The following is a 24800-nucleotide window of genomic DNA, read 5'->3' on the forward strand; positions in this document are numbered from 1 at the left end:
AATGCTTTTTAAATCAAGTTCCTGAACTAACTAATTCATACTAAAACGCCACCTCTAGTAGCCCTCTCTGGGCAATTGATGGATAGAACATAATGTACAATTTAAAACTAAATTTGAAGTGACGTTAAGAATCTGTCCTCGTGGTTTTTGATTTGTAAGTACTTTTTATGCATGAATAACAGTTTGATTTTTTGCATCCTGTTTAAATATCTGGATATGGAATGATAGAATATTACAGTGCAGAAGGCGGACATTCTGCCCATCCTCTTTTTGCCGGCACAGACACGATGTGCCGAATGGCCTCCTTCTGTACCGTAAATGTCTACATTTCTGTGACTGTTTGAGTGAGAGGTACTAACCTCATCCCGCTGCGAGTTCTTTCCCCCAAAGCCCTGTATCTACCTGCCTGTCCAATAGTTATCCAATGTTTCTTTCCTTCAGCTATTCCTGGTGGCAAAGCGTTTGATGCTCCCAAAAACCTGTTATGTGAAGACATTTACTAACCTCACTCTCTTAATGACAATTTTAAATGATGGAAAGCTGGCCACTAGCTCTACAACCAGAGGAAATAGTATATTTCTATTCGCTAAACCTTAGTTTAAAAAATCCCTATTAATTCTCATCAGCCTTCTCTGCTGCCCTGGAAAGAATCCCACTTTCTCAAGTCTCTCCTTAAAATTATAGTTTCTCATTCCTGGCATCATTCTGACAAATCTAAGCTATGGATTCTCTATGGATTTAATAATCTTTCTATAATGGGTTGCTCGAAGCTACGTACAGTGTTCTAAACGTGGCCTGGCCAATGTTATGAATAAATGCATCATTAATTGTTTACCCGTGTACTCGATGCTCCTATTTATAAAATTCAAATTGCTGTTGGCTTTTTCTGACTTTATCTCGCAGCGTTCGCATGTTTAGGGAATTGTATATTTTAAACTCCAGGTCTCGGTGTTCACCCACACCCTGGTCATCTTCCCACTGAGTGTATGCCCCCACCCCTTGTTGTGTATTCCTCCAAAGATGTATTCTCTCACACACTGTTACATCTTCCACGTGGTTGCCCATTCTGCTAAGAACTCCTTGAAAGCATTCTGCCCTGTTTTAGCAAGCCACTTGTGTCGTCTGCAAATTTCGAGATGTTGACTAGCACAGGTATTTTTAAATGCTTACTTATTTTAGCTGGCTTTCTGGATGATATACTGCAACAACGGATGCTGGACTAACTGACCTAAGTGGTTTGTCCTTATTTCCTATCGTGAACAAAGTGTTACATCAGCTACTCTCCAGCTTAGCGGCACAATTTGCGCATTTAACATGGATTTAGAAATGTGGCCACAACTTCAGCTGTCTCCTCTTTGACTTATTTCTACACGCCAGTGACCCACCTACGCTGTTCTGATATTTCCGCCTCCAAACCAATTCCTTTTCTACAGCTAACGCTGGGCAATTGTTCCATGTCCTCCTCTACGTTCTTGTTTCCACCACTTTTAGAGAGAATTTGCCACCTCTACCTGGTCTGGCCTACACGTGTCTGCAAGCCCACAAAAGAGTGACCGCCTCTCAGTCGCCTCTGATACGGGCTATCGGGCCACTGAGCTGTAAAGCAACAGCGACGAAACAGGACAGTTAAGAGAAACATCGAATAGCCTATCGACAACGAACAAGGCAGTGGATCAGAACGACACTCATCTATCCCAGTCCCTCCATCTTCCAACATTTTTCTCACCAATATCTCACAATTGATGCCCAAGGAGGAACAGCTGCATCACCGAATGACATAGTCATACTCCCACAATCATGTCTTTCAGCCAACATCCCTGGGTATGTTCCGCCCCACAGAGCTGGGGCACATTAGTATACATTTGTATGGGCATGGCCTGGGATACCTCAGCATTGACTCTAGACTACAAGAAGTTTCATGGCTTCAGGCAAAACAAGGGTATCTGTTGATTACCACAAACCATCCCTTAAATTGGCAGATAAGTACACCTTAAACCGAACGCTATTTTTAAGAAGCACTGAGCGAAACAAGAGCACAGAATGTGCTCTGGGATGGGACATTCGCGTCCATCAGCAAGAGTGGCTCATTAGTTCTACCAGTAACTGAGCCAGTCGAGTCTGGAAAGACACAACTGTCAGATTGGACCTCACCCTATCTGTTTCTTTCTCTCTGAATTAAATTAGCAATAGGGGGTCTTCAAGGAGGGTATCGTTCGGCCACAAACTAAGTGCATTCCCACGAGGGGGAAAGGGGGAACATCCAAAGCCAAAACTGCCTGCATGACGAAAGACATTGAGATTAAAATAAAGCAGAAAATGGAGGCTTATCATAAATGTTAGGTCAATAATACAGTAGAGAATCAAGCAGAATACTGAAAGTGCAGAGGAGAAATAAAAAATGCAATAGGAGGAGCAAAGGGAGTGTATGAAAATAGATGGGCGGGTAAAATAAAAGGGAACACTAAATCTTTTAGAAACATACGAAGAGTAAAATGATATTCAAAAGAAGGATTGGGCCAATTAGGGACCAATACGGAGATGTTCTTGAGGAGGGCATAGCTGCAGGTATTGAATGGTTAACTTGCATTTGTCCTCGCAAAAGAAAGGTTGATGCCAATGTCACAGTAAAGGGGGAGGGTTGTACAGGAATTGGACAGAATAAAATAGATAAAGATAAAGGTACTTAAAGGGTAGCAGTGCTAAAGGTAGAAAAGACACCCTGTCCAGATGGGATGCATTCAAGGTTGCTGAGCGAAGGAAGGCTGGAAATCGAATATGGGATCCTTTATAAACGGAGGCATAGGGTACAAAAACGAAACCTTTATAAATCACTGGTTAGGCCTCAGTTAGATTATTGCAATACATTCTAGGAAGGATGCCAAGGTCTTGGAGAGGATGTAGAGGAGATTTACCTGAATGATGCCAGGGGTATGAATAGGAGGGGCTTCAGTTATGTGGAAAGGGAATAAATATATACTTGAAAAGGAAAACAAATGCAGGGTTATGGCGAAAGAGCAGGATGGAGTGACGCTAATTGATTGGCCTATGTTGTATGATTCCATGATTCTCGAGTTATTATTTCCCTCCCTCGATATCTTGAATGTAATTATGCTGCTCGGAAAACGCTCGAGGTTACAGTCTACGTGACTCAGCTGGCAACGGCAGTTAAGCTGAGAAGAACTGTTGGGTTTGGTGGTTCCTGTGCAGAACCGGGTCACAGAGTGCATACGGCAACTAATGCATAACCATCAGGACTGTGTATGTTTATTTAAGTCAGGTGCTGATTGCACCGAGGGGAAAAAATCGATTGGAAGAGATACACCACATCAATAAATGTGCCTTCATTTGCAATGCAGTCGTACAAATTAGGGCGACCCAGGTTAGCCATACAACTACAGAATAGGTAGAAAAACGACATTAATGATTTTTCGCAATCATTCTCTAGTGTAACGATCAATTACTCTTCTGTTAAACATTTGCCGACTCGGGCTGTACTGACTACAGCCTCATCGCAGCACCCGTGTTGTTTGAATTTTAAATTTTAAATTTTGAAAAAACAAGAACAACGGCTTTAATACTCTTTATCGTTCTTCTTCCTTTTAAAGAAAGACTTGCATTTATATGATAGCAAAATACTGCGGATGCTGGAAATCCGAAATAACGACAGAAAATGCTGGAAAAACTCAGCAGGCCAGGCAGCATCCGTGGAGAGAGAAATAGAGTCAACGGTTGGGGTCGAAACGTTGACTCTATTTCTCTCTCCACAGATGTTGCCTGGCCTGCTGAGTTTTTCCAGCATTTTCTGTTGTTACTTGCATTTATATAGCGCCTTTCACGACCACCGGACGCCTCAAAGCGCTTTACAGCCGATTAAGTACTTTTGAAGTGGAGTCACTGTTGTAATGTGGGAAATGTATGTAACATCCTGCAATGTGTGCAAGGAAAAGTTGGACAGTGCATTCAGTTCAAAGCCTGGCTAATTTAGAAAAAAATAGAAACATTGAAAAGTAGGGGCAGGAGTCGGCCATTCGGCCCTTCGAGCCTGCTCCACCATTCAATGTGATCATGGCTGATCCTCTATCTCAATACCATATTCCCGCTCTCTCCCCATAGCCCTTGATGCCTTTTGTGTCTAGAAATGTATAGACACTTTCACATGTAATGACAGCAACTGTTTATTGGGTCGTTTGCATTTGTAAGTGTATATTTGAGAGACGTGACGTGGGTTAGTAGCCAAAGTCCATAGCACTGAGACTCACAGACACGTGTAAGGGTACAAAGGATAGTTGAGCAGCCGACATAAATGATGGCGCGGCAGTTAAGTGACGCCAAGTGTGCGTTTTTTAAAAAAAAGTCTCTACACTGCAAGAAGACGGGAAGTTTGGGGACGTTAAGGAGTTCCATGGATTTCATATCCGGCGCTAAACTATATAGAGGGGGGTTTAGAACCTAGAATTTCTAAGATTTTGTTCGAGCTCTTCGAAAAGGGCACTCGAGCTCATAACTTATCTTGCCATCTTGCTTCTTCCTGTCTTGGGCAAGCTCGTTAATTTCGTTGACTCCTCGCATCCTGTCAGATGTGGGGCTGTCAGTTCAGCTTCATGGTACAAACTCACGCTGCCCGACTGCCAGCAAACCGCGGCGCATGCTGTGCCGTTCCGTGCTGGAGAACTCAGTGCGGTCTCACGCTAAAGGCTGATCTTATCTCACGCTGCAACTCAGACTAACGAAATGTGCTTTCCTGTTTCAAACCAGGCAGCAGCAATGGCGGTGGATCGGTGGGCAACAATCTCTATTTTCCTTCTGATTTCAATGTTTCTGACGGGTAAGTGAACAGTCATGCTTTTATTGTTCAAACATTATAAGAGAACCACGATAATTAATCAGACTATAGAATGATTGCATGTATTTTTAAGTAATAGAGAAGCATGGCTTAACAAATTCCAATATTTTATTTTGCAGTGGCAGGAATAAATACCAGTTCCCACCTTAGTTTTAGTATTTTTGTAATTTGACCCTGAAAGTCATAAAGGTCATCTAAAACTCGGCTGCCCGTGTCCTAACACGAACGAAGTCCCGTTCACCCGTCACCCCTGTGCTCGCTGACATACATTGGCTCCCGGTTAAGCAACGCTTCCATATAAAAATTCTCATCCTTGTTTTCAAATCCCTCCATGGACTCACTCCCTATCTCTGTAATCCCCTTCTGCCCCACAACCCCTCCACCCCCTGAGATATCTGTGCTCCTCTAATTCTTACCTCTTGAGTATCCCAGATTATAATCGCTCAACCTTTGGTGGCCGTGCCTTCTGTTGCCTAGGCCCTAAGTTCTGGAATTCCCTGCCTAAACCTCTCCGCCTCGCTACCTCTCTTTCCCTCTTTAAGACGCTCCTTAAAACCTACACCTTTGACCTGCCCTAATTTCTCCTTCTGTGGCTCGGTGTCAATTTTTTTGTCTTTTAACACTCCTGTGAAGCGCCTTGGGACGCTTTACTACATTAAAGGCACTATATAAATACAAGTTGTTGTTGTTGAAAGTGGATAAGCCACTATAGAGGCATCTTATTAACTGCATTTCCCTTAATTTCCTGTTTTTCCCCCCTAAAATATATGCTTTGTTTAGTTAACAATATGCAACTACAGAAACAATTTCCAGGCAGGTTTGTTAGCAGGCCTGTGGTCTCTGGGAATGAAAAGGATGCATGCAACATAGTAATAGTTTCAGGCAGGAAGATACCGCTGGTCCATCTAGCCTACCTACACACCTGGTGCATTTCTAATATTCCTGAATCCCATTTGTTGAAAAGAACCTGTCTAGTTCCTTCCTGAAACCTATTAAAGACTCTCGATCCGCCACCCCTGTGCCATGTACTTACCGCCCTTGAAGTAAAAAAGAAATTCTTCCTGCAGTTCCTACATTATTTTCTGTTTTTAATTTGTAAATATGCTTAAATCCTGTAACCGACAGAAAAGCTGACTTGGATCCAATTCATCCAAGTTTTTGATGTAAATGATTCCACGGTACAGAGCCACAAATTTACTAATAGTCTTTTAGAAAAAGAGAAACTTAGAAAAATTACCAATCTCTCCTCATGCGACAGTCCTGCCATCCCAGGAATCAGTCTGGTGAACCTTCGCTGCACTCCCTCTATGGCAAGTATATCCGTTCTTAGGTAAGGAGACCAAACTGCTCACAGTACTCCAGGTGTGGTCTCACCAGGGCCAAATAGATTGATGACTCCAGATTTATTTCTTTTACCTCTTGCAATGCAGCCCAAAGTCGATACATACTTTGCACAAATGCATGATGTAAATGATTCCATTAACTGCACATTACAGAGCCACAAACTTACTAATAGTCTTTTAATCCATCATTTGTGTTTAGCATCAAGGTATTTCACTTAAGCTTTGCAGAGCACGATCAGTGATGATATCGCATTATATCCAAGCTCAGATGTCCTGTAGTAACAGTTCAAATCAACATTGAATTCCGAATAAGCTGGTATTTTTGGAATTAACACTCGGTGCTATTGTGTAGTTGTGTTAATATGTTTGAAAATCAACCCATATAATCACCGAATTATTTTGTTCCAACGCATTTGCAGCCATATGTAGCACATTTAGAATAGTAACTACAATGTTCTGTTGTTCTTCCTGGCAGAATGTTTTCTCGGGTGTTAGCACACAAAGTTCGGATAGCGATCAGAGTAATATTTGTTGCTTGTTAGTTAAATACTATTGTTCATATTGTTTTGTTTAACGATGCTAGATATAGTTGAAAAACGATTATTTTCATACCCCAGCCTTATTAACCTTTAAATGAATATGTCATCCCGGGGAACTCAGGGGCACACGTACATGCACAACCAGTAATGATGCTTTTTATGTGTGAAATGATTACAATAACTGTGTTTTTGACATGGCACATCCTATGTATCTAGACATAGCGAAATTTTCGCTTTGAGGGTAGCGTCCAAATGAGATCATCATGACACTGGGTAGGGCCCGGGTCCGAGATGATCATCTCTAAATCGAGGAAATAAATGATGCTGATTTATTTATTAGCATGGCGTTGAACACTGAAGTGATGCAGCTCTGCGTACAGAAACTTGGTTCGACAAATGGGACCTTATGTTCACAAGAGCGAATAGTGCACGGGCTTCACTAACTAAACAGCGGCTCGAACAGGTTCATAAACTCCTCATAATGACGACACTTTCCTGAACGGATACATTTTCTGACGGTTGCTTGGTACATAAGACTCGATAATCACTATCGGTCGGATCACTGAATTCACATGGGCTAATGTTTTAATTTCCCCGAATTTAAGATATACACAGTTTGCAGTGATTTACTGTACAACATATAGCTTATGGTTGAATATATGCAACCCGCTAATATCGAACACCAGGATTTCAGTCAAATTCCGCCTCTATATAACTAAATGTGTTTTCTTATATTTACCTCATATGGAAATCAGACATGCGTAGATAATTAAATATGGATGTAAAATATATTGAAGTGATTTATTACTCCATACTATTACTAATGAAGCAATTAGAAATGCAACACTTTCTTTTTTCTATCTTTTTTTCTCTCTTTTTCGCTATCTCCTTTCTTTCATTCATATAATAATTTACATAGGATTACATCGGATATACGGCACAGAAACAGGCCATTCGGCCCAACCAGTCCATGCCGGCGTTTATGCTCCACTCGAGCCTCCTCCCGTCCTTCCTCACCTAAATCTATCAGCGTAACCCTCGATTCCCTTCTCCCTCATATGCTTGTCTAGCCTCCCCTTAAATGCATCTATACTATTCACTTCAACCACTCCCTGTGGTAGCGAGTTCCACATTCTCACCACTCTTTGGGTAAAGACGTTTCTGCTGAATTCCCTATTGGATTTCTTGGTGACTATCTTATATTGATGGCCTCTAGCTGTGCTCTTCCCCACAAGTGGAAACATTCTCTCTGTATCCGCTCTATCAAAACATTTCATAATTTTAAAGACCTCTATTAGGTCACCCCCTCAGCCTTCTCTTTTCAAGAGAAAAGAGACCCAGCCTGTTCATCCTTTCCTGATATATATGCCCTCGCATTTCTAGTATCATCCTTGTAAATCTTCACTGCACCCTCTCCAGTGCCTCTATCATTTTTATATTATGGCGACCAGAACTGTACACGGTACTCTAAGTGTGGTCTAACCAAGGTCCGATACAGGTTTAGTATAACTTGCCTACTTTTAAATTCTATACCACTAGAAATAAACCCTAGTGCTTGGTTTGCTTTTTTTTTAATGACCTTGCTAACTTGCGTCGCAACTTTTAGTGTTTTCTTTTGGAATTAATAATAACATACTATTGAATGAAATCAAAAGTGTAATTTGAGGCAGCATTGGATAAAGAAAGAAGTATTGCATTTTTCGCAGCCTCACGCTGCCCCAAAGCGCTTCAATGCCAATGAATGACTAAACTTTGTTGCTTTGTAGGCAAACGCGTCAACCAGTAATGAGGCGAATGGCTTATAAGCTGTTTTGGTAGTGTTTTTTGAATACTGAATGCTGGCTACTGCACCGGGAGAACATTCTCCGCTTTGTGGGAATAAAAAACACACTCCCTTAGTACTGCATTGAAGTGCCATCCTAGAATATTAAGCTCAAACCCACGCTTAAAACCTACAACCACTTGAGTCACAGACGATAGTGCTACTACTCAACCAAGACGGCACCGGTACACAGTGCATAATGCGCATTACTTTAACAATGGCTAATCAATCCTTGTGTTTCTTTGTGCGTTCCTAGGTATGGAGGCTGCTGCATCTCAAGTGGTGCAACACCCCTCTTCAGTTCATATATTCCAAGGCGAAAGTGTGATTTTGAATTGCAGTTTTACAATACAAGGGTTGGGTACCTACAGCTGGAGAATAGGTAACAGTCCCATAGACTTCGATTCTCCGAGATACAAGAAACGAGTGACAAAGGCCGACATGCAGGCCTTCAATTCGAGGAAAGATGCATCAATCCATATTAAGAATATGACAGAATGCGAGTCTGGCGTGTACTACTGCGAGATTGAAATAATGGGAAAGAAAAAGGCTGTCGGTAATGGAACCACGGTTACCGTAAAGCGTAAGGAAACCCAACAATATAACATTAAGGCACTGGGATATCTTTTCCAGATTGAAAACTCTCTACCGCTTCATTCACCCTTTCCTTCCTGATGGGTAATTCTGTTGTTGTTCAGCTCTCCCTCAGTTTCTGCCTCTCTGTCTTTCTCACTCTTTCTGCCCATGGGTGCTGTATGTCTCTATTTCTGTCTCTCCTCCACCCCTTCCATCTTTCTTGTATTACTTTGCGTTTCTGCCTGTGTGCCTGTCTCCCTATTTATTTTTGTCGGCGTATCTTTGTATCATTGTTTTCTTTGCTGTTGTTCTTACTATCTAGACTTACGAATAAATAACTCATTATTGCTTTTTTTTCTTTCTACAGATCCTTGTAACAAACAAAACTCTTCAATTGACTCTCCGTTTAATTGGTTTTGGATTGCAGTGTTAGGTGGAGTGACATTGCTGATTACTGTGACTCTGCTCATAGTGATCACAGTCCTTGTTCAACGAAATAAAGGTATTTTAAATATTAAAACATGGTAGCAATCTTATGGAATGGTCACATTTTCTAACTCATGCCTCACAATAACAATAAATCATCATAATACGATACCATTTTCTTTTTGCAATGTTGTGGTGAAGGTTGAATACCTTTTCCATTTTGCAATAAATTAGGAACCTTATGATACGAATGTTTTTCACTTTTGGAGTACTGTGAACAGTTCTGGACTCCATATTATAAAACGGACATAGATTCACTGGAGAAGGTGTAAAACTGATTTACTAGGATGATACCTGAACTGAGAGGTTATACCTATCAGGAAAGATTGAACAGGCTGGGGCTCCTTTCTGTAGTAAAGGGAAGACTGGGGGATGACCTGATGAAGGTCTTTAAGATTATGAAAATGTTTGATAGGGTAGTCGTAGAGAAAATGTTTCCACTTGTGGGGAAGACTAGAACTCGGGGCCATAACTGTAAGATCGTCACTAATACATCCAATGGGGAACTGAGGAGAAACTTATTTACCCAGAGTGGTTCGAATATGGAACTCACTACCACAAGGCATAGTTGAGGTGAACAGCATAGATGCATTTAAGGGGAAGCTAGATAAACACATGAGGGAAAAAGCGATAGAAGGATATTTTGATGGGGTGAGATGAAAAAGGGTGGACGGAGGCTTGTGTGGAGCATAAACACCGACATAGACCTATTGTGTGCTGTAAAAACGATGTAAATTTTCAAACTTGTGATAAGGTGCTGGGGCACACTGTACTTTTCAGGGAATGTGTGATAACAAGTAAGTTTATCTTAATATGTAACTTGTTATCACCGCCCAAATATAGTGAAAATTAAAACAAATAAAGGAGACATTAACCAGTAAATAAAAAAATATTAGGAGCACTGCACATTATTATTAAAATCCTAATGTTAAGTCACCATTTATAACAACAACCACATTTAAAATAAAGCAACTTCAGCAGAGATACATGTACCTTGGGAGGATTTTCATAATTTTGAGAGATGATGTCATTGTATTGTTACATTAATCGACAACAGCTTTATCAATAACACTCTTAACCACAATTATATTTCGCCATTCTCTTCTTATTTACAGCTTACGCTTTGCTGGTCAGGTAAGCCAATCAATAGGTTGCATGCTGATTTGTAGTCATGCAATGCTTTATTCTAAAAGATTGCACACGCCGAAAAATTACATTTAGTTAACACCTTTGCTAAATGTCTTCTCATTCTACAGAGAATGTTCTTCTTTCGATTTGGCAAAAGAGTCGGGTAAGTAGTTCGCACCTTTATTTGGCTTGCTTAAGAGTCTGTAAACTGATTGTATTAAGATGAAGAATGCTCATGTGTATGTGTGTGTGGGGGGGGGGCTTGTATAACTGTGCTTGTATGTGTGTGCTTGTATTGCTTCGATTTAACTATTTTCGATAACCCTGGATTGGAAAGCTCTAGCATAAATAGAACATATAAACATGCCGCTGTTTGAAAAATTAAAGTTTTGGGTGCATCATTCTGCCAGACAAATATCAGTCCATCTGGAGCGACTAACTGCCATTAGTAAGAGAATTAGTCGGGTAGGTTGGCATCTCCTTCCTCAGAGCAACAAGGGACTTCCGCAATAAAAACAGAAAATGCTGGAAATATTCAGCAGGTCAGACAGCATCTGTGGAGAGTGAGAAACAAGAGCTAACATTTCAGGTCGATGACCCTTCGTCAGAACTGGAAAAAAGTTGAAGATGGAACAGGTTTTTAAGCAAGTGTAGGAGCAGGGAAAGGGGGAGGGGAGGAAAGAACAAAAGGGAAGGTCTGTGATAGGATGGAGGAGAGATTAAGAGACAAAAGGGATGATGGTACAAGACAAAAGGAGATGGTAATGGGACAAGTTAAGAAACAAAAGAAGACTCCAGATGAAATGTAAATGACAGAATGATCGACAGCTGCCATGTGAGAGAGAGAGAAAAAAAACAAGATGGGGCCCCATGCCATCCTTGTAACCTAAAAAGAAATAGCTCTCCACACAGGTTCGAATTAAATCAGATATCAACCAAATGTATGAACTGAAAAAGGGGAGGCCTTTTAAACGGTTGGTGCCCCTGAAAAGGTTCAGCAGCAATGGTTTGTTTTAACATATCAGTCACCGAGGCAGCATAGAGGGGCTTCAGATATGTTCTTTCATGACTAGTTATGGCTTTAAAATTCAAAAGACGTTAATTCTTTTAAATGCAGTTCCTCTAATTACCATCAAAACACGGGTATTTTAACATCTAAGTCTCACTCAGACTCACTTACAACTGTCTTCCACATAGTTATAACCATTCGGAGGCGTCCAGCACAGTAGTAGTTTCAGATGTGCTGCGAAGTCAATTAAAAATGATGCTGACAATGTTCGACTGCACCTTTGTAATTTTCCAAAGCTGATCTTACCTGTTACAAAAAAGCCTGTGCATTTGTGCAGTTGTCTAATATAAATTACAGTCAAATTTTAACCCAAAAAGTATACAAGCAAACACTTTTTATGAAAGCACAAAGGCTTCCTTAAATCTTCCATTTATTTGGGGGAACAATCTTAACTTAAAATGAACATATAGTAATTTTAACAACTAAATTCACACGCTCATAACAACTCCAGGTACCTTAATCACATTCAGCCTTATTTGCTCTCATCCACCTTAAAATATCTATTACTTGTTATGGGTTGATTAACTCAAAAGTGCCAAATTCTATGTGACAATCCCGAGTCATACACGCAAGGAATATTAACGTAGTTTAAATAAGTAGTTGCCCATAATGGCCAGCCACAGAAAACCAGTATTCATAATTTGGTCAGACACTCGGTCTGTTAATTTCAGTTTCAAACCCATAACTAGAAGAACTCAATATCGTAAAAACAACATATTTGTATACATATAAAGAGAAAACAATTAACAAACACAAGTCAGCATATGCTCATAGACACTGATCAAAACACTTCCATTACTGTCAATAGCAACAACAGGGACCACAAAGGGTCAAGCTGTTTTTTGTTCTGTAAAGCACTACAACATAAAACAACAGAAAGCAGAACACACCTCTAAAGAGACAAAACATTTAAGGTACATTCACACAAACGAAAGTTTGTTCGTCTGTTACTTCAATCCTGTTTTCTCACAACAATTTCAATCTCTGATATTGGCTGTGGGCTTTCAATGTCGTCCTCTTCCTAAATCTGTTCTTCCTCTTCTCATATTTAACAAAGGAATTTCTACAGAACCGCTTTGCAACATTTGTCATCTGCAAAAGGGCTAATTCTCCAGTTTCACTCTCAATTTCCAGACGGTCCCATTTTATAGAAACTTTAAATGCTCCTGAATAAGCCACTGCTCTTTGTTGCTCAACAATCTTTTGGAATTTCTGAATTTCCTTCTCCTGTGCTTCTATTTATAACTGTTCCTGCTTATTCCTTTTTAAAAAAGTACTCATAGGAAGTAGCAGCCATAGATTGCATCTGACCCGCCTCATTCCAACAAGATTTTATCCTGTTCCAAACGATCTTATTTTCCAATGAGAGTTTTCCCATATGTAGCCATACCTTGGCCATATCAATGTGGTTCGCTCTGCACAGCAGTCAGCAGCATAGCACAAAAACTCCTGCCATTTCTCTACAAATAACTTATTATTCTTTACCTGACTATCCACATGGTCTCTTACTGTTTTAAACAGCTCTCCCTCCAACAGAGGCAAAAGCTCCTCATTTCCCTTAAATTCATAGTTTTAGTTTACATTGTGTGTGATCCACCACTCTCACTGGCTGAGTCTTAAGCTCACACAAGGCTCCTCTAGCATTTTCTAACTCCTGTTTCAGTCTCCTGTTCTCTGTTTGCAAATATCCAATTTCCTGTATTGCCTGTGGACTTCCTAACCCTTAGACTGTAGCGGTGGTAGCTGTCAGTTGTAACTGATCCGGCATCACTGATACATAGTCCATTCTTCTCTTTCTCTTATAATGCATCACTTACTCTATTTTCACTTACCTGTGTGCAAAAGTGAGCCGCGTATCCTAACAAATGCCTCGCTGCTTTTAAATTAATCTTTCCTCATTCACCAACTCCTCTATTTGGGTCATTACCATCACATGTGGCTCGACTCTTTTGGTCATTATGGTGGCCAGCTCACTACCGGCTATGTCAATTAGTTTCCTACCCAAATGAAATTCAGTTCTGTACAAGTCCAGATCGTCCTAGGTGCTTGGTGTCACACAAGCAGAAGTGTTGCTAGTCAGATCCTGCCTCATCGTCAATTGTAAAACAATTCGAATCTGACAAACCAAAGCTGCATTGTAATCCTTTTATTGTGTCTGACCAAGTCTAGGCACACGCAATGTCTCTAAACAGTCGAAATACAGAAAAATGAATGCAGTTGTCAAGTTTTTCACTGGGTAGAGACGTAAACGTCTTCAATCCTTTCGATGCTGACTCTCTCCACAAATTGTTAAGGAAAGCTCAAGATCTTTATAGGTCTCTAGTCACACACACTGTCCTTGCTGATTAATTATGGAATGGCAAGTGTTTTTGTGAACAAGACTCCCAGAAATGCGATAGTTCCTATTAAAGAATAGATGCCAACTTGTTTACCATCCTGGCTTATTGTCCCACTTTCTAGACTTCAAGACTTTCTTGGCTATCTCGTTTCACAATGTGGCGACAAAAAGAAGTCAAAGGCATCAAACATACATCATGCACCTCATCAGCAGCTAAACAGCAAAGTCAGCTAAATTGTACCCTGACACATTAAACCAAAAGGCATCCTGGGAATGAACAATTTTAACCATTTCATTATTTCTAGCTACAGTACAAATCTATTTATAAGTAAAAAGGGAGCAAAAATCCCAATCATATGAGGTTAAACCCTAATCTATGTATAGATGGCTAGGGTATCTTACAACATCAAAAGTACTTCATTGGTTGTAAAGCCCTTTGGAAGGTCCTGATGTCGTGGTAGAAACAAAGAAGATAGGAGCAGGAGTAGGCCATTCGGCCCCTCGAGCCTGTTCTGCCATTTAATGAGATCATGGCTGATCATCCAAATTCAGTACCCTGTCCCTGCTTTCTTCCCATATCCCTAGATACCTTTAGCCTTAAGAAATATATCTAACTTCTTCTTGAACATATTTAATGAATTGGCCTCAACTGCCTTGTGTGGTAGAGAATTCCACAGGTTCACCACTCTCTAGGTGAAGAAATTCCTCCTCATCTCAGTCATAAATGGCTTACCCCTTATCCTTAGACTGTGACCCCTGGTTCTGGACTCACCCGCCATCGGGGACATCCTTCTGCATCTAGTCTGTCTAGTCCTGTTAGAATTTTATAAGTTTCAATGAAATCCCCTCTCATTCTTCTAAACTCTAGTAAATATAAACCTAATCGACCCAATCTCTCCTCATACGTCATCCCTGCCATCCCAGGCATCAGTCTGGTGAATCTTTGCTGCATGCTCTCCATGGCAAGAACATCCTTCCTCAGATAAGGTGACGAAAACTGCACACAATACTCAAGGTGTGGTCTCACCAAGGCCCTGCACAACTGCAGCAAGACACCCTTGCTCCTGCACTCGAATCCTTTTGCTATGAAGGCCAACATACAATTTGACTTCTTAACCATCTGCTGTACCTGCATGCGTACCTTCAGCGACTGGTGCACAAGGACACCCAGGTCTCGTTGCACTTCCCCTTCTCCCAATCTATTTGTCACCAAAGTGGTTAACCTCGCATTTATCCACATTATACTGCATCTGCCATGCATCTGCCCAATCATCCAACCTGCCCAAATCATACTGGAGTTTCTCTGCATCCTCCTCACAGCACACACGCCCACCCAGTTTTGTGTCATCTGCAAGCTTGGAGATATTACATCTAGTTCCCTCGTCTAGATCATTTATATATATTGTGAATAGCTGGGGTCCTAGCACTGATCCCTGCGGTATGCCACTAGTCACTGCCTGCCACTCAGAAAAAGACCCATTTATTCCAACTCTTTGCTTCCTGTCTGCCAACCAGTTCTCTATCCAAGACAGTACTTTACCCCCAATCCCATGTGCTTTAACTTTGCACGCTAATCTCTTATGTGGGACCTTGTCGAAAGCCTTCTGAAAGTCCAAATACACCACATCCACTGGTTCTCCCTTATCTATTCTACCAGTTACATCCTCAAAAGATTCCAGTAGATTAGTCAAGCATGATTTACCTTTTGTAAATCCATGTTGACTTTGTCCGATCCTGTCACTGTTTTCCAAGAGCTCTGCTATTACATCTTTTATAATGGACTCTAGCATATTCCCACTACCGATGTCGGGCTTACTGGTTTATAATTCCCCATTTTCTCTCTAACACCTTTCTTAAATAGTAGGCACTATATAAATGCAAGTCTTTCATTTCTTCTTTAAAGTTTATTTAAATCCGTGAGAGGGTGACTTGTGCATTTTTCTAAACAGGCACCCACTTAGCTCTTTCATGAGCAGAGTAATTCCAGGTGGAGCATGCAACATAACCGAAATGCTACCAGGCTGGAAACTTGACTATAAATGCATCCAAGACTACATTTTGAAAATGGAAATGTCATCACCAAAAAAAACTCAGGTATAATTTAAAAGCGTTTCCTTAAGCATTCCAATAATTTTATTCCTGTTTTATCCCAAACAGAATTGCCACCCAGAACTAAAATACCAAATCACACCAATCCTCAGGTAACTGCATGTCTGTCTATTTAGTTGCAGGTGTTGTGTGTCACGTACAACATAGGAGACAATTTCACGTGCACATTTCGGAGCAAAATGTATTGATTAGATCAAAATAATTATCAAAAATGCATCAAGTAAAACAGTTGGAATGATAGCGATTTGACGTGCAGGAATAGCTGAACAATGTATGATCAAAGCAAAATACCATAAAACGTGTTTTTAGTTGAAATATCATGCAAACAATACAAAATCGCAAAAGGAGATTGAACCAGAAAGCAGGTTTCAGGTCATTCGCCTCTCTTCCACGTTCAAATTTGCAGTAGCCACGACTTGTAATTTGTATATGTTCATGTGCCCTCTACATACACGATGGCACGTTCAAACACAATGGGTGGTCATTTTAACCTTCAACGGGTGAGAGCGCACTTCGCCCGATTTCCCTGCCCCATTCGAAAGCGATGGCTCTGCAAAATTCCGACTCTTTGGAGTCACGATTTAAACAGTTGTTGATAAAACATACATTCTGCTGCTGGAATCTGCCAATAGAAAGCATTTCAGCAAGAGCTTCCGTTCACAAAAGTCTAAAAGGTCAGTCTTAATTTCTGTGGTTCTTTTAAAAAGTAGACAGAAACGTTGAGTGTAATCTTACTGCTTATTTCATCATCTTACTTTTGACCACAACATGTAATTATGTCGCTCCTTTCATGTAAAGGTGCCACTGTGCTTCACAACGTGGAATGGGGGGTAGAAATAATGCGCTCGTTTGAAGATATTATTTTGCCAATCTGTAGAAATTACTTCATAATGAAAATAAGATTAAAGTTCCATTCCTCGCCCCCAGTGACGTTACAACTTATTTTACCTTAAAACACCGAATGCCAACCTACAATCAATAACGCAACCCTACAACTCTGTCCATTTTTACACACTCATACCGACGGATCAAGGGTATACACATTCAAAGCGCAAATTACAATGGACACCTTTGGCGAACTAGCAATTTCAAAGGGCAGAAATAATTGCATCATTTACGGGTTCTTACCAGCGCACAGGGCGGACTGTAGGTTGGACATGATGCCAATTGCTGTGTGCGTGCTCCTTCAACACATCCACGCTATTTCTCTGCAAGATGGCAGATGATACAGGGGGAAAGAGCTGACCTGGAGGTGGACTCATAAGTTACACGTACCCCTTAGAGAAAGATGTAATGCACCCTTGTCCCAATCTGAAGCACAGCATTATTCTGTTGTTATGTCTTATCTTCGTCTTAGCCACTGTCACATAGGCATACACACAAGCGCACAGCTATCACACGGTAGGGCAATTTTAATCCAACTCGCCGGGCGGGAAATCACGGGATCGGATGGAAACACCAGTTTCTCGCCCGAGCCCAATATTCGGACGGGACGTAAAACAAGCGTTGCCACTCGATCACATCAGTTTTCCGATCGGCGGATTGGGTTAAAATTGCTCCCCTCCCCCCGCCCCCGTGCAATGCATGCATTCTTCACAGATGTATTTTGGGAGCAGCATTCTAACATTTTTGTTGTCATTGCAAACCGGGAGAGAAAGCTGACAGTACTGCCAGTAGCCCAAAACAAGACATCTTTCCCAGCAACGTTTGCAAGCACCAGCACCGCAACACACATCCTGGCAGAAGCTGCGGAGGCAGCACAAGTTGCGTCACAGAGTACATTGATGACGAGGAAGTGGTGGGTCGCATGAGGGCGAGTCGAAGCCTAATGTGTAGATGGTTACTTGGCTGCCGTCAATGATCCCGGCACAGTGGAAAATGCTATAACGCAGTGACATTGATGAGTCACATCATGCCGTCATTGCTATTCACAAAGGGATGAAATGATAGCGCCGGCGATGCTGACTGATGCATCGTAGAGCACCCGTGTGATACACCCGCTGGCATTGACGTTCAAAAACAGACCTTGGTTCTGAGTCTCGGCTGTGCCATGAGCTGCGATGGCACTTGCCCTTACTCAGCCACTCCAGCTCGGCTGCCTATTTTTTTTCTCAATGATGCACTTCTTTCACAACAACAACTTGCATTTATGTAGCGCATTTAACGTAGTAAAACGTCCCAAGGCGCTTCACAAGAGCGTTATCAAGCAACATTTGACACCAAGCTAGGTAAGCAGATATTAGGGCAGGTTACCAAAAGCTTGGTCAAAGAGGCAGGTTTTAAGAACCTTTTTAGAGGAAGAGAGAGAGGTTTAGGAAAGGGGGTGGGTAATTCCAGAGCCTAGGTAGCTGAAGGCACGGCCGCCAATGCTGGAATGAAGACAATCGCGGGTGCGCAAGAGGCCAGAATTGGAGGAGTGCAGAGATCTCGGAGAGTTGTAGGGCTGGAGGAGGTTACTGAGATTGGGAGGGACGAGGCTATGGAGGGATTTGGAAACAAGGATGCAAATTTTTAAATCGAGGTGTTGCCGCACCGGGATCTAATATAGGTCAGCGAGCACTGGGGGTGATGGGTGGGCGGAACTTGCTGCAAATAAAATATGGGCAGCAGAGTTTTGAATGAGCTCAAGTTTGCGAAGGGTGCAAGATGGGAGGCCGGCCATGAGAGTATGGGATTAGTCAAGTCTAGGGGTAAAAAATGCATGGATGAGGATTCCAGCAGCAGATGAGCTGAGGCAGGGGCAGAGATGGGCGATGTTACGGAGGTGGAAGTACGCAGTCTTGGTGTTGGAGAGGATATGGGGTCGGAAGCTCAGCTTTGGGGCAAATAGGATGCTAAGATTTCAGTCACATTACAGCACAGAAACAAGCTGTTCAGCCCAACTGGTCTATGCCGGTGTTTATCCTCCACTGGAGCCCACTCTGCTTCATCTCACCCTATCAGCATATCCTTCTATTCCTGTCTCCCTCATGTACTTATCTAGCTTCTCCTTAAAGGTATCTATACTATTTGCCGCAATTACTCCTTGTGGTAGTTACACGTTCTTACCACTCACTGAGTATAGAAGTTTCTCCTGAATTCCTTACTGTATTTATTAGTGCCTACTTATATTTATGGCCCCTAGTTGTAGGCTCCCCACAAGTGGAAACATCTTTTCTACGTCTACGCTATCGAACCCATCATTATTTTAAAGCATCTATTTGGTTAGCTCTCAGCCTTGCCTTTTCCAGAGAAAAGAGCCCCAGCCTGTCCAGTCTTTCCCGACAGTTATAACCTCTCAGTTCTGGTATCACCCTCCTAAATCCTTTTTGCAGCTTCTCCAGTGCCTCGGTATCATTTTTGTAAGAAGGAGACCAGAACTGTGCACCCATCATTAACTGTACCTTAATATGGTAACATCCATGGGAGTCTTCAGATTGTATTTCGATGCCGTGCTGCTCCCAGAACTCCCATAACAGTATTTATATTCAGTCTCTTGATGTGCGGCCCCCCTTTTTAAAGCTTTCGCTGTTAAACTGAAATCTTGTAAATGTTTCAATTGCAATAGGCTTTCGAGAGACTCTTCAGATACCCTGTTATTCTATGTTAACATAAACATTCCCCGTGTACTCTGATATTGAAAAAACAAACTACAATTAAAAATGCAAAAAAATGACAGGTAATTAATAGCAACATAAAAAAAAATAAAACCCAGTAACATTATGGTACTGAAAAAGTGAAAACGAAAAGAAGATACAAAAAACGTCGATTTTTTTAAGACCTCCATCTCACTGCAGTCTTTCCACGTGGAGACAAATGCACTACCAATGCAAAGTGGTATTCGTCCTTCTTAGATCCCAAGTACCTTATTTAAATTATTTTCACTTTTTGAATGCAGTTCTTCAAAGTTCTCCTGTGATAACTCTTTATGTTGGCCGAGAATGCCAGCAGGAAGCTTGCGCACTGCACGAATCAGACAGTGATTTCCAAACAGGACTCCCCATCAGTAAATTCTACACTTGCAACAACAACAACAACTTGCATTTCTATAGCGCCTTTGACGTAGTAAAACGTCCCAAGGCGCTTCACGGGAGCAATTATCAAACAAAATTTGACACTGGAGCCACATAATGAAATATTACGGCAGATGATTAAAAGCTTGGTCAAAGAAGCAGGTTTTAAGGAGCATCTTAAAAGAGGAAAGAGAGCTAGCGAGGTGGAGTGGTTTAGGCAGGGAATTCCAGAGCTTAGGGCCTTGGCAGCTGAAGGCACGGTCGCCAATGGTGGTGCCTTACAAAAACTTAATTTTGCACAGCATAATTTCTGGGCCGATACAAGTTTAGGACAGGTCTGAAGGAAAGAAAGCAATGGTTATGAAATAAATGCTTGCTGTCGAAAATTAAGTGGGGGAAAGAGTGCCTTCCTTCTACCTTGATGCTAGCCAACGTAATGTTCATGTTCTTGCTCCAAAGCAGGAAGATCATTACCTTCATTGCCACGGTAACGAAGTTCAGATGAAGAGTAAACGTGCACCACAGACAAGAAGGAACAGGCAGTAGATTTCAATCAGCACGGCAACCTCTGATTGATATCACATATCTATTTCACCACCCAGCTTTATCAAACAAACCGTATGATAAGAACATCTAATTACAATCTTTTGGTTTGGTGTGATCACTAGCTTTTGAACATTGATGTAGAATACATGTTGTGTAACATTTTAAATAGGTGGTACTGTTCCTTTTTCAGTTATAAGCCGCTCCCCTCTTTGAAGTTGATGTTACCGTTGTGTAGCCAACTGTCAGATACAATTCACAAATAATGAAGTGCTTTCGAATCCCTAAATATTAGATAGGAACATACTTATACACCTTTTTTGTTGCAGCTATTCTGACTTGTCTTTTATCGATGCCATTATGTTCATTGCTTATCTGAGTTTCTCTTGCTCCTCTCATACTAGAAGTGCGCCGTCGTGTGCTTTCTTTCTCCTCCTCGTACATTCAACCTTTTCAAAGATAGACTAATGGCCCAATGTGCAGCTTGAAGTCATTCTTCCCCAGGATTTTAGAACTGCGGGGTTTCTCGATTCTCTCGGTCCACCCAGCCTCCTATAATCCAAAGGCTTTTAAAACCTAAATTTGGCACCAACTAATGCGCTTTTCCTGACTTTTTGCAACCTCTGTTGTGTTCCTTTCAGCGGGTTTCAGCCCTGCACCTAGCTTTTTCAATGGTAAAAGTGGCCCTTGTTACGTGTGTTATGCCGTACAGTTGTTTGTTGGAGCTGGCATAGGAAACAATATTCCCAGATGGCCCCCAGATTGGTATCCGAAGGTTTGCACTCCAGGCAGCTGTTGACTGGAGAAAGTCTTCCTTATCCCAACTATTTTCATTGTTAATCTGGAAGGCAAAAACCTTGATAATGCCACTTTGAACTGGGGAAGGGCGTTCTATACAATGTGTCTGCCCGTACACTGCCTTTAACTAGCAACTGAAAACTTGAAGTATAGGAACAAGCAGAACTGAAAGGAATGTATATGTGTACAAATATCTCACTATCAAATAGGAATTTTAGGCACTTCAGTAGAACATACACCACCTATCAGTAAAAAAGGAAACAACATTATTAGAATCATAGAGTCATAACGGCACAGAAGGAGGCCATTCGGCCCATCGAGTCAGTGCCGGCTCTCTGTAGAGCAATCCAGTCGGTCCCATTACTCCACTCTATCCCCGTAGCACTGCAAGTTTATTTTCCTCAAGTGCCTATCCAGTCTCCACAGAAAACATTGAGTGTCTCCGCTTCCACCACTTCCATCGGCAGCGAGTTCCAGGGCCTCACCACTTGCTGCGTAAAAAAGTTTTTCCTCACATCCCCCCTGTATCTCTTGCCCAAAACCTTAAACCTGTGTCCCCTAGTCCTTGTACCATCAACTAGTGGGAACAGCCTTTCCTTGTCTAGCCTATACAAACCTGTCATAATCTTGTACACCTCTATCAAATCACCCCTCAACCTCCTTTACTCTAATGCAAACAAATCCAGCTTCTCCAACCTGTGCTTGTAGCTAAGATCCCCCATCCCCGGAACTATTCTGGTAAATCTCCTCTGCACCCTCTCAAGTGACTTCACATCCTTCCTAAAGTGTGGTGACCAGAACTGGATGCAATACTCCAGTTGTAGCCTAACCAGTGCTTTATAAAGGTTCAGCATAACGTCTCTACTTTTGTACTCAATACCTCTATTTATGTAACCCAAGATCCCATATGCTTTGCTAACCACTCTCTCAGTATGTCCTGCCACCTTCAGGGACCTATGCACATTAACTCCCAGGTCCCCCTGTCCCTGCACACTCTTTAAAACTGTGCCATATAAATATAAAATATAATGCATGATATTAATGTAGGTTTGCATGTATGCACTGAAAGCAACTCGTAAGATTGTTATGCGATTTTCCGTTATTTTAAGAATTATTTCACGTGATTAATAGTAATTGTATCAGTTTAACAGAAATTTGTGTCTCTATTTAAGTAACGCTCTTTCCGGAGAGCAAAATGTTGCATATGTTTAACTAGTAATCTAGACTTCTTATAGGTAACCCTCTTATTTTGCAACAACAAGTTTGAACCGTATGTGCGGGCTGAAATGTATGCTTCAATGTATCACAATTTTACAGTTTTGTATTGTGAAATGTAACGTTGTAGCTCTTATCAATTAAACTGCCTTGCAGGCTGACTATTTGTTGTTTTCTTATTGCTGTTCATGGTAACAATCAATTGGAATTGTTGATATACAGTTAAATAATAATAGCATAAATGTCAATAATAGTCTATGGGCTAGATTTTCAGTACAGGCAGTTTTGGGGCGCTAACCTTAGCGCCCGCCCCAAAGTAGCGCCCCGTTGCCGGGAATTCAGTGGCTTCGCCCTAAGAGGTTGGTGGAGCGCTAAAAGAGGCGTTCCACTACTATCTTTAGGCGCTAAGCCGGCGGTCCAGAGGGATAGCGCCCAGGCAGGGCGCAGCGCGGGTGCGGTCATTTTTGGACTGACAGCAGACCCCGTGGTGCCGACCAGCTCTTAAAGGGGGAAGGGACGAATTGGTCTGCTGCCATGCCCTGCACACTGCAGCCTTGCAAAGAGGCCTCAACACTGCTGCTCAGCCCCAGGGAGTCATGGCAACGCCAGAGAAGGCCCGTCAGCGTGCCCTGTGCTTCTCAGAGGGTGATCTGGACATAATGGTCACAGCTCTGGAGGTGAGGCGCAAGATCTTGTTCCCAGAGAGTGGGAGGAATCCAACCCACCATGACTACACCAAAGCCTGGAAGCAGATCGCCCAGAGGGTGACGTTCACCGGCGATGCCCCCAGGACCCACAAACAATGTCGTAAAAAATACAACGACCTGACCAGGATTGTCAGGGTGAGTACCCTTTCCAGTCTCCTCCTCATTCTTGCATGTACACCTGACATGATGGGCAAAGGGAGCTGAAAGTCCTATTGGCCAGGCCTCAGCCAGCAGCATTGGGACAGTCATGAGCATCAATTGGCCATTCGGCACTCTACACTCTGGCCAAGCTATTCCACCATGGGAGGCTGTGCACACTACATCAGGGCTTCACTCTGTCCAAGCTATTCCACCATGGGAGGCAGTGCACACTACATCAGGGCTTCACTCTGTCCAAGCTATTCCACCATGGGAGGCAGTGCACACTACATCAGGGCTTCACTCTGGCCAAGCTATTCCACCATGGGAGGCAGTGCACACTACATCAGGGCTTCACTCTGGCCAAGCTATTCCACCATGGGAGGCTGTGCACACTACATCAGGGCTTCACTCTGGCCAAGCTATTCCACCATGGGAGGCAGTGCACACTACATCAGGGCTTCACTCTGGCCAAGCTATTCCACCATGGGAGGCAGTGCACACTACATCAGGGCTACACTGCGCACTTACAGCCCGTCCTTTCTCTTGCAGGCTAAAGTAGCCTTTAATCGCCAGGCCCATGCCAGGGGTGGCCGCGCCAAGCTGCAGAAGCTCACTCGGCTGGAGGAGTGCGTGTGTGTGCTCATGGGAGCCCGTGTGATCGTCCCCACAGCGTGCGGAGTATCCGACCCTCCACTGCCCGGCAATGGTAAGGACCTCGCCTTTTGGCCCTCTCGCGTCGCACTGGCCCATCCGAGCTACCTCCTTTGCCACTGTCCCACCAATGCGCTGAATGCCACCAGTCCTAACTCCCTCGCTGATGCCGTCTCCTCACTCTGAAGCTACTCTTGTGCATTCCTGCTTTCAGCTGGTGACGACCAGGACCCTGAAGCTGCCAGTGACAGCACCTCCGAGCAGGAGGAGGAGGAGGAGCAAGCCGGACCATCGGGGGAACAGTCACGTCCCGCAGGAGAGGAGGAAATGCTTGACACCTCCTCACTGGACGAGTGCCTGGAGGAACTGTCGCAGGGCAATGCAGCTTCTGGGACCAGTGGCGTCCAGCCACCCAGGAGCCGTGCGCATGGCCCGCGGCCTTCCCCCCAAAGGGGGGAAGGATCAGAGAGGAGTGCTGCTGATCGGCACACTCGCCGCCA

At 42.6% G+C, this 24800-nt stretch overlaps 1 protein-coding gene across 5 annotated transcripts in view; it reads left to right on the forward strand.

Moving 5' to 3' along the window:
- Nucleotides 1-22962, forward strand: part of LOC147096012 (natural cytotoxicity triggering receptor 3-like) — a 186814-nt gene extending 163852 nt beyond the window's left edge. Inside the window, exons 2-8 of one of the 5 annotated variants that reach the window (XM_085974976.1) lie at nt 4756-4825; nt 8804-9130; nt 9491-9625; nt 10725-10743; nt 10866-10900; nt 16302-16345; nt 20705-22962. In XM_085974976.1, coding sequence (XP_085831102.1) covers nt 4765-4825; nt 8804-9130; nt 9491-9625; nt 10725-10743; nt 10866-10900; nt 16302-16345; nt 20705-20791 — 708 coding nt within the window. In that variant the 5' untranslated portion in view covers nt 4756-4764 and the 3' untranslated portion in view covers nt 20792-22962. Of the gene's footprint in view, nt 1-4518; nt 4826-8803; nt 9131-9490; nt 9626-10724; nt 10744-10865; nt 10901-16301; nt 16346-20704 lie in introns of those variants that run through there. The other 4 variants (XM_085974974.1, XM_085974973.1, XM_085974978.1 and 1 more) reach the window with 4 other exon arrangements.
- Nucleotides 22963-24800: the final 1838 nt, after the last annotated feature.

This window comes from Somniosus microcephalus, unplaced genomic scaffold (assembly GCF_052327205.1).
Source record: "Somniosus microcephalus isolate GS21.2 unplaced genomic scaffold, FLI_Smic_1.0 unresolved_chr1, whole genome shotgun sequence".
NCBI lineage: Eukaryota > Metazoa > Chordata > Chondrichthyes > Squaliformes > Somniosidae > Somniosus > Somniosus microcephalus.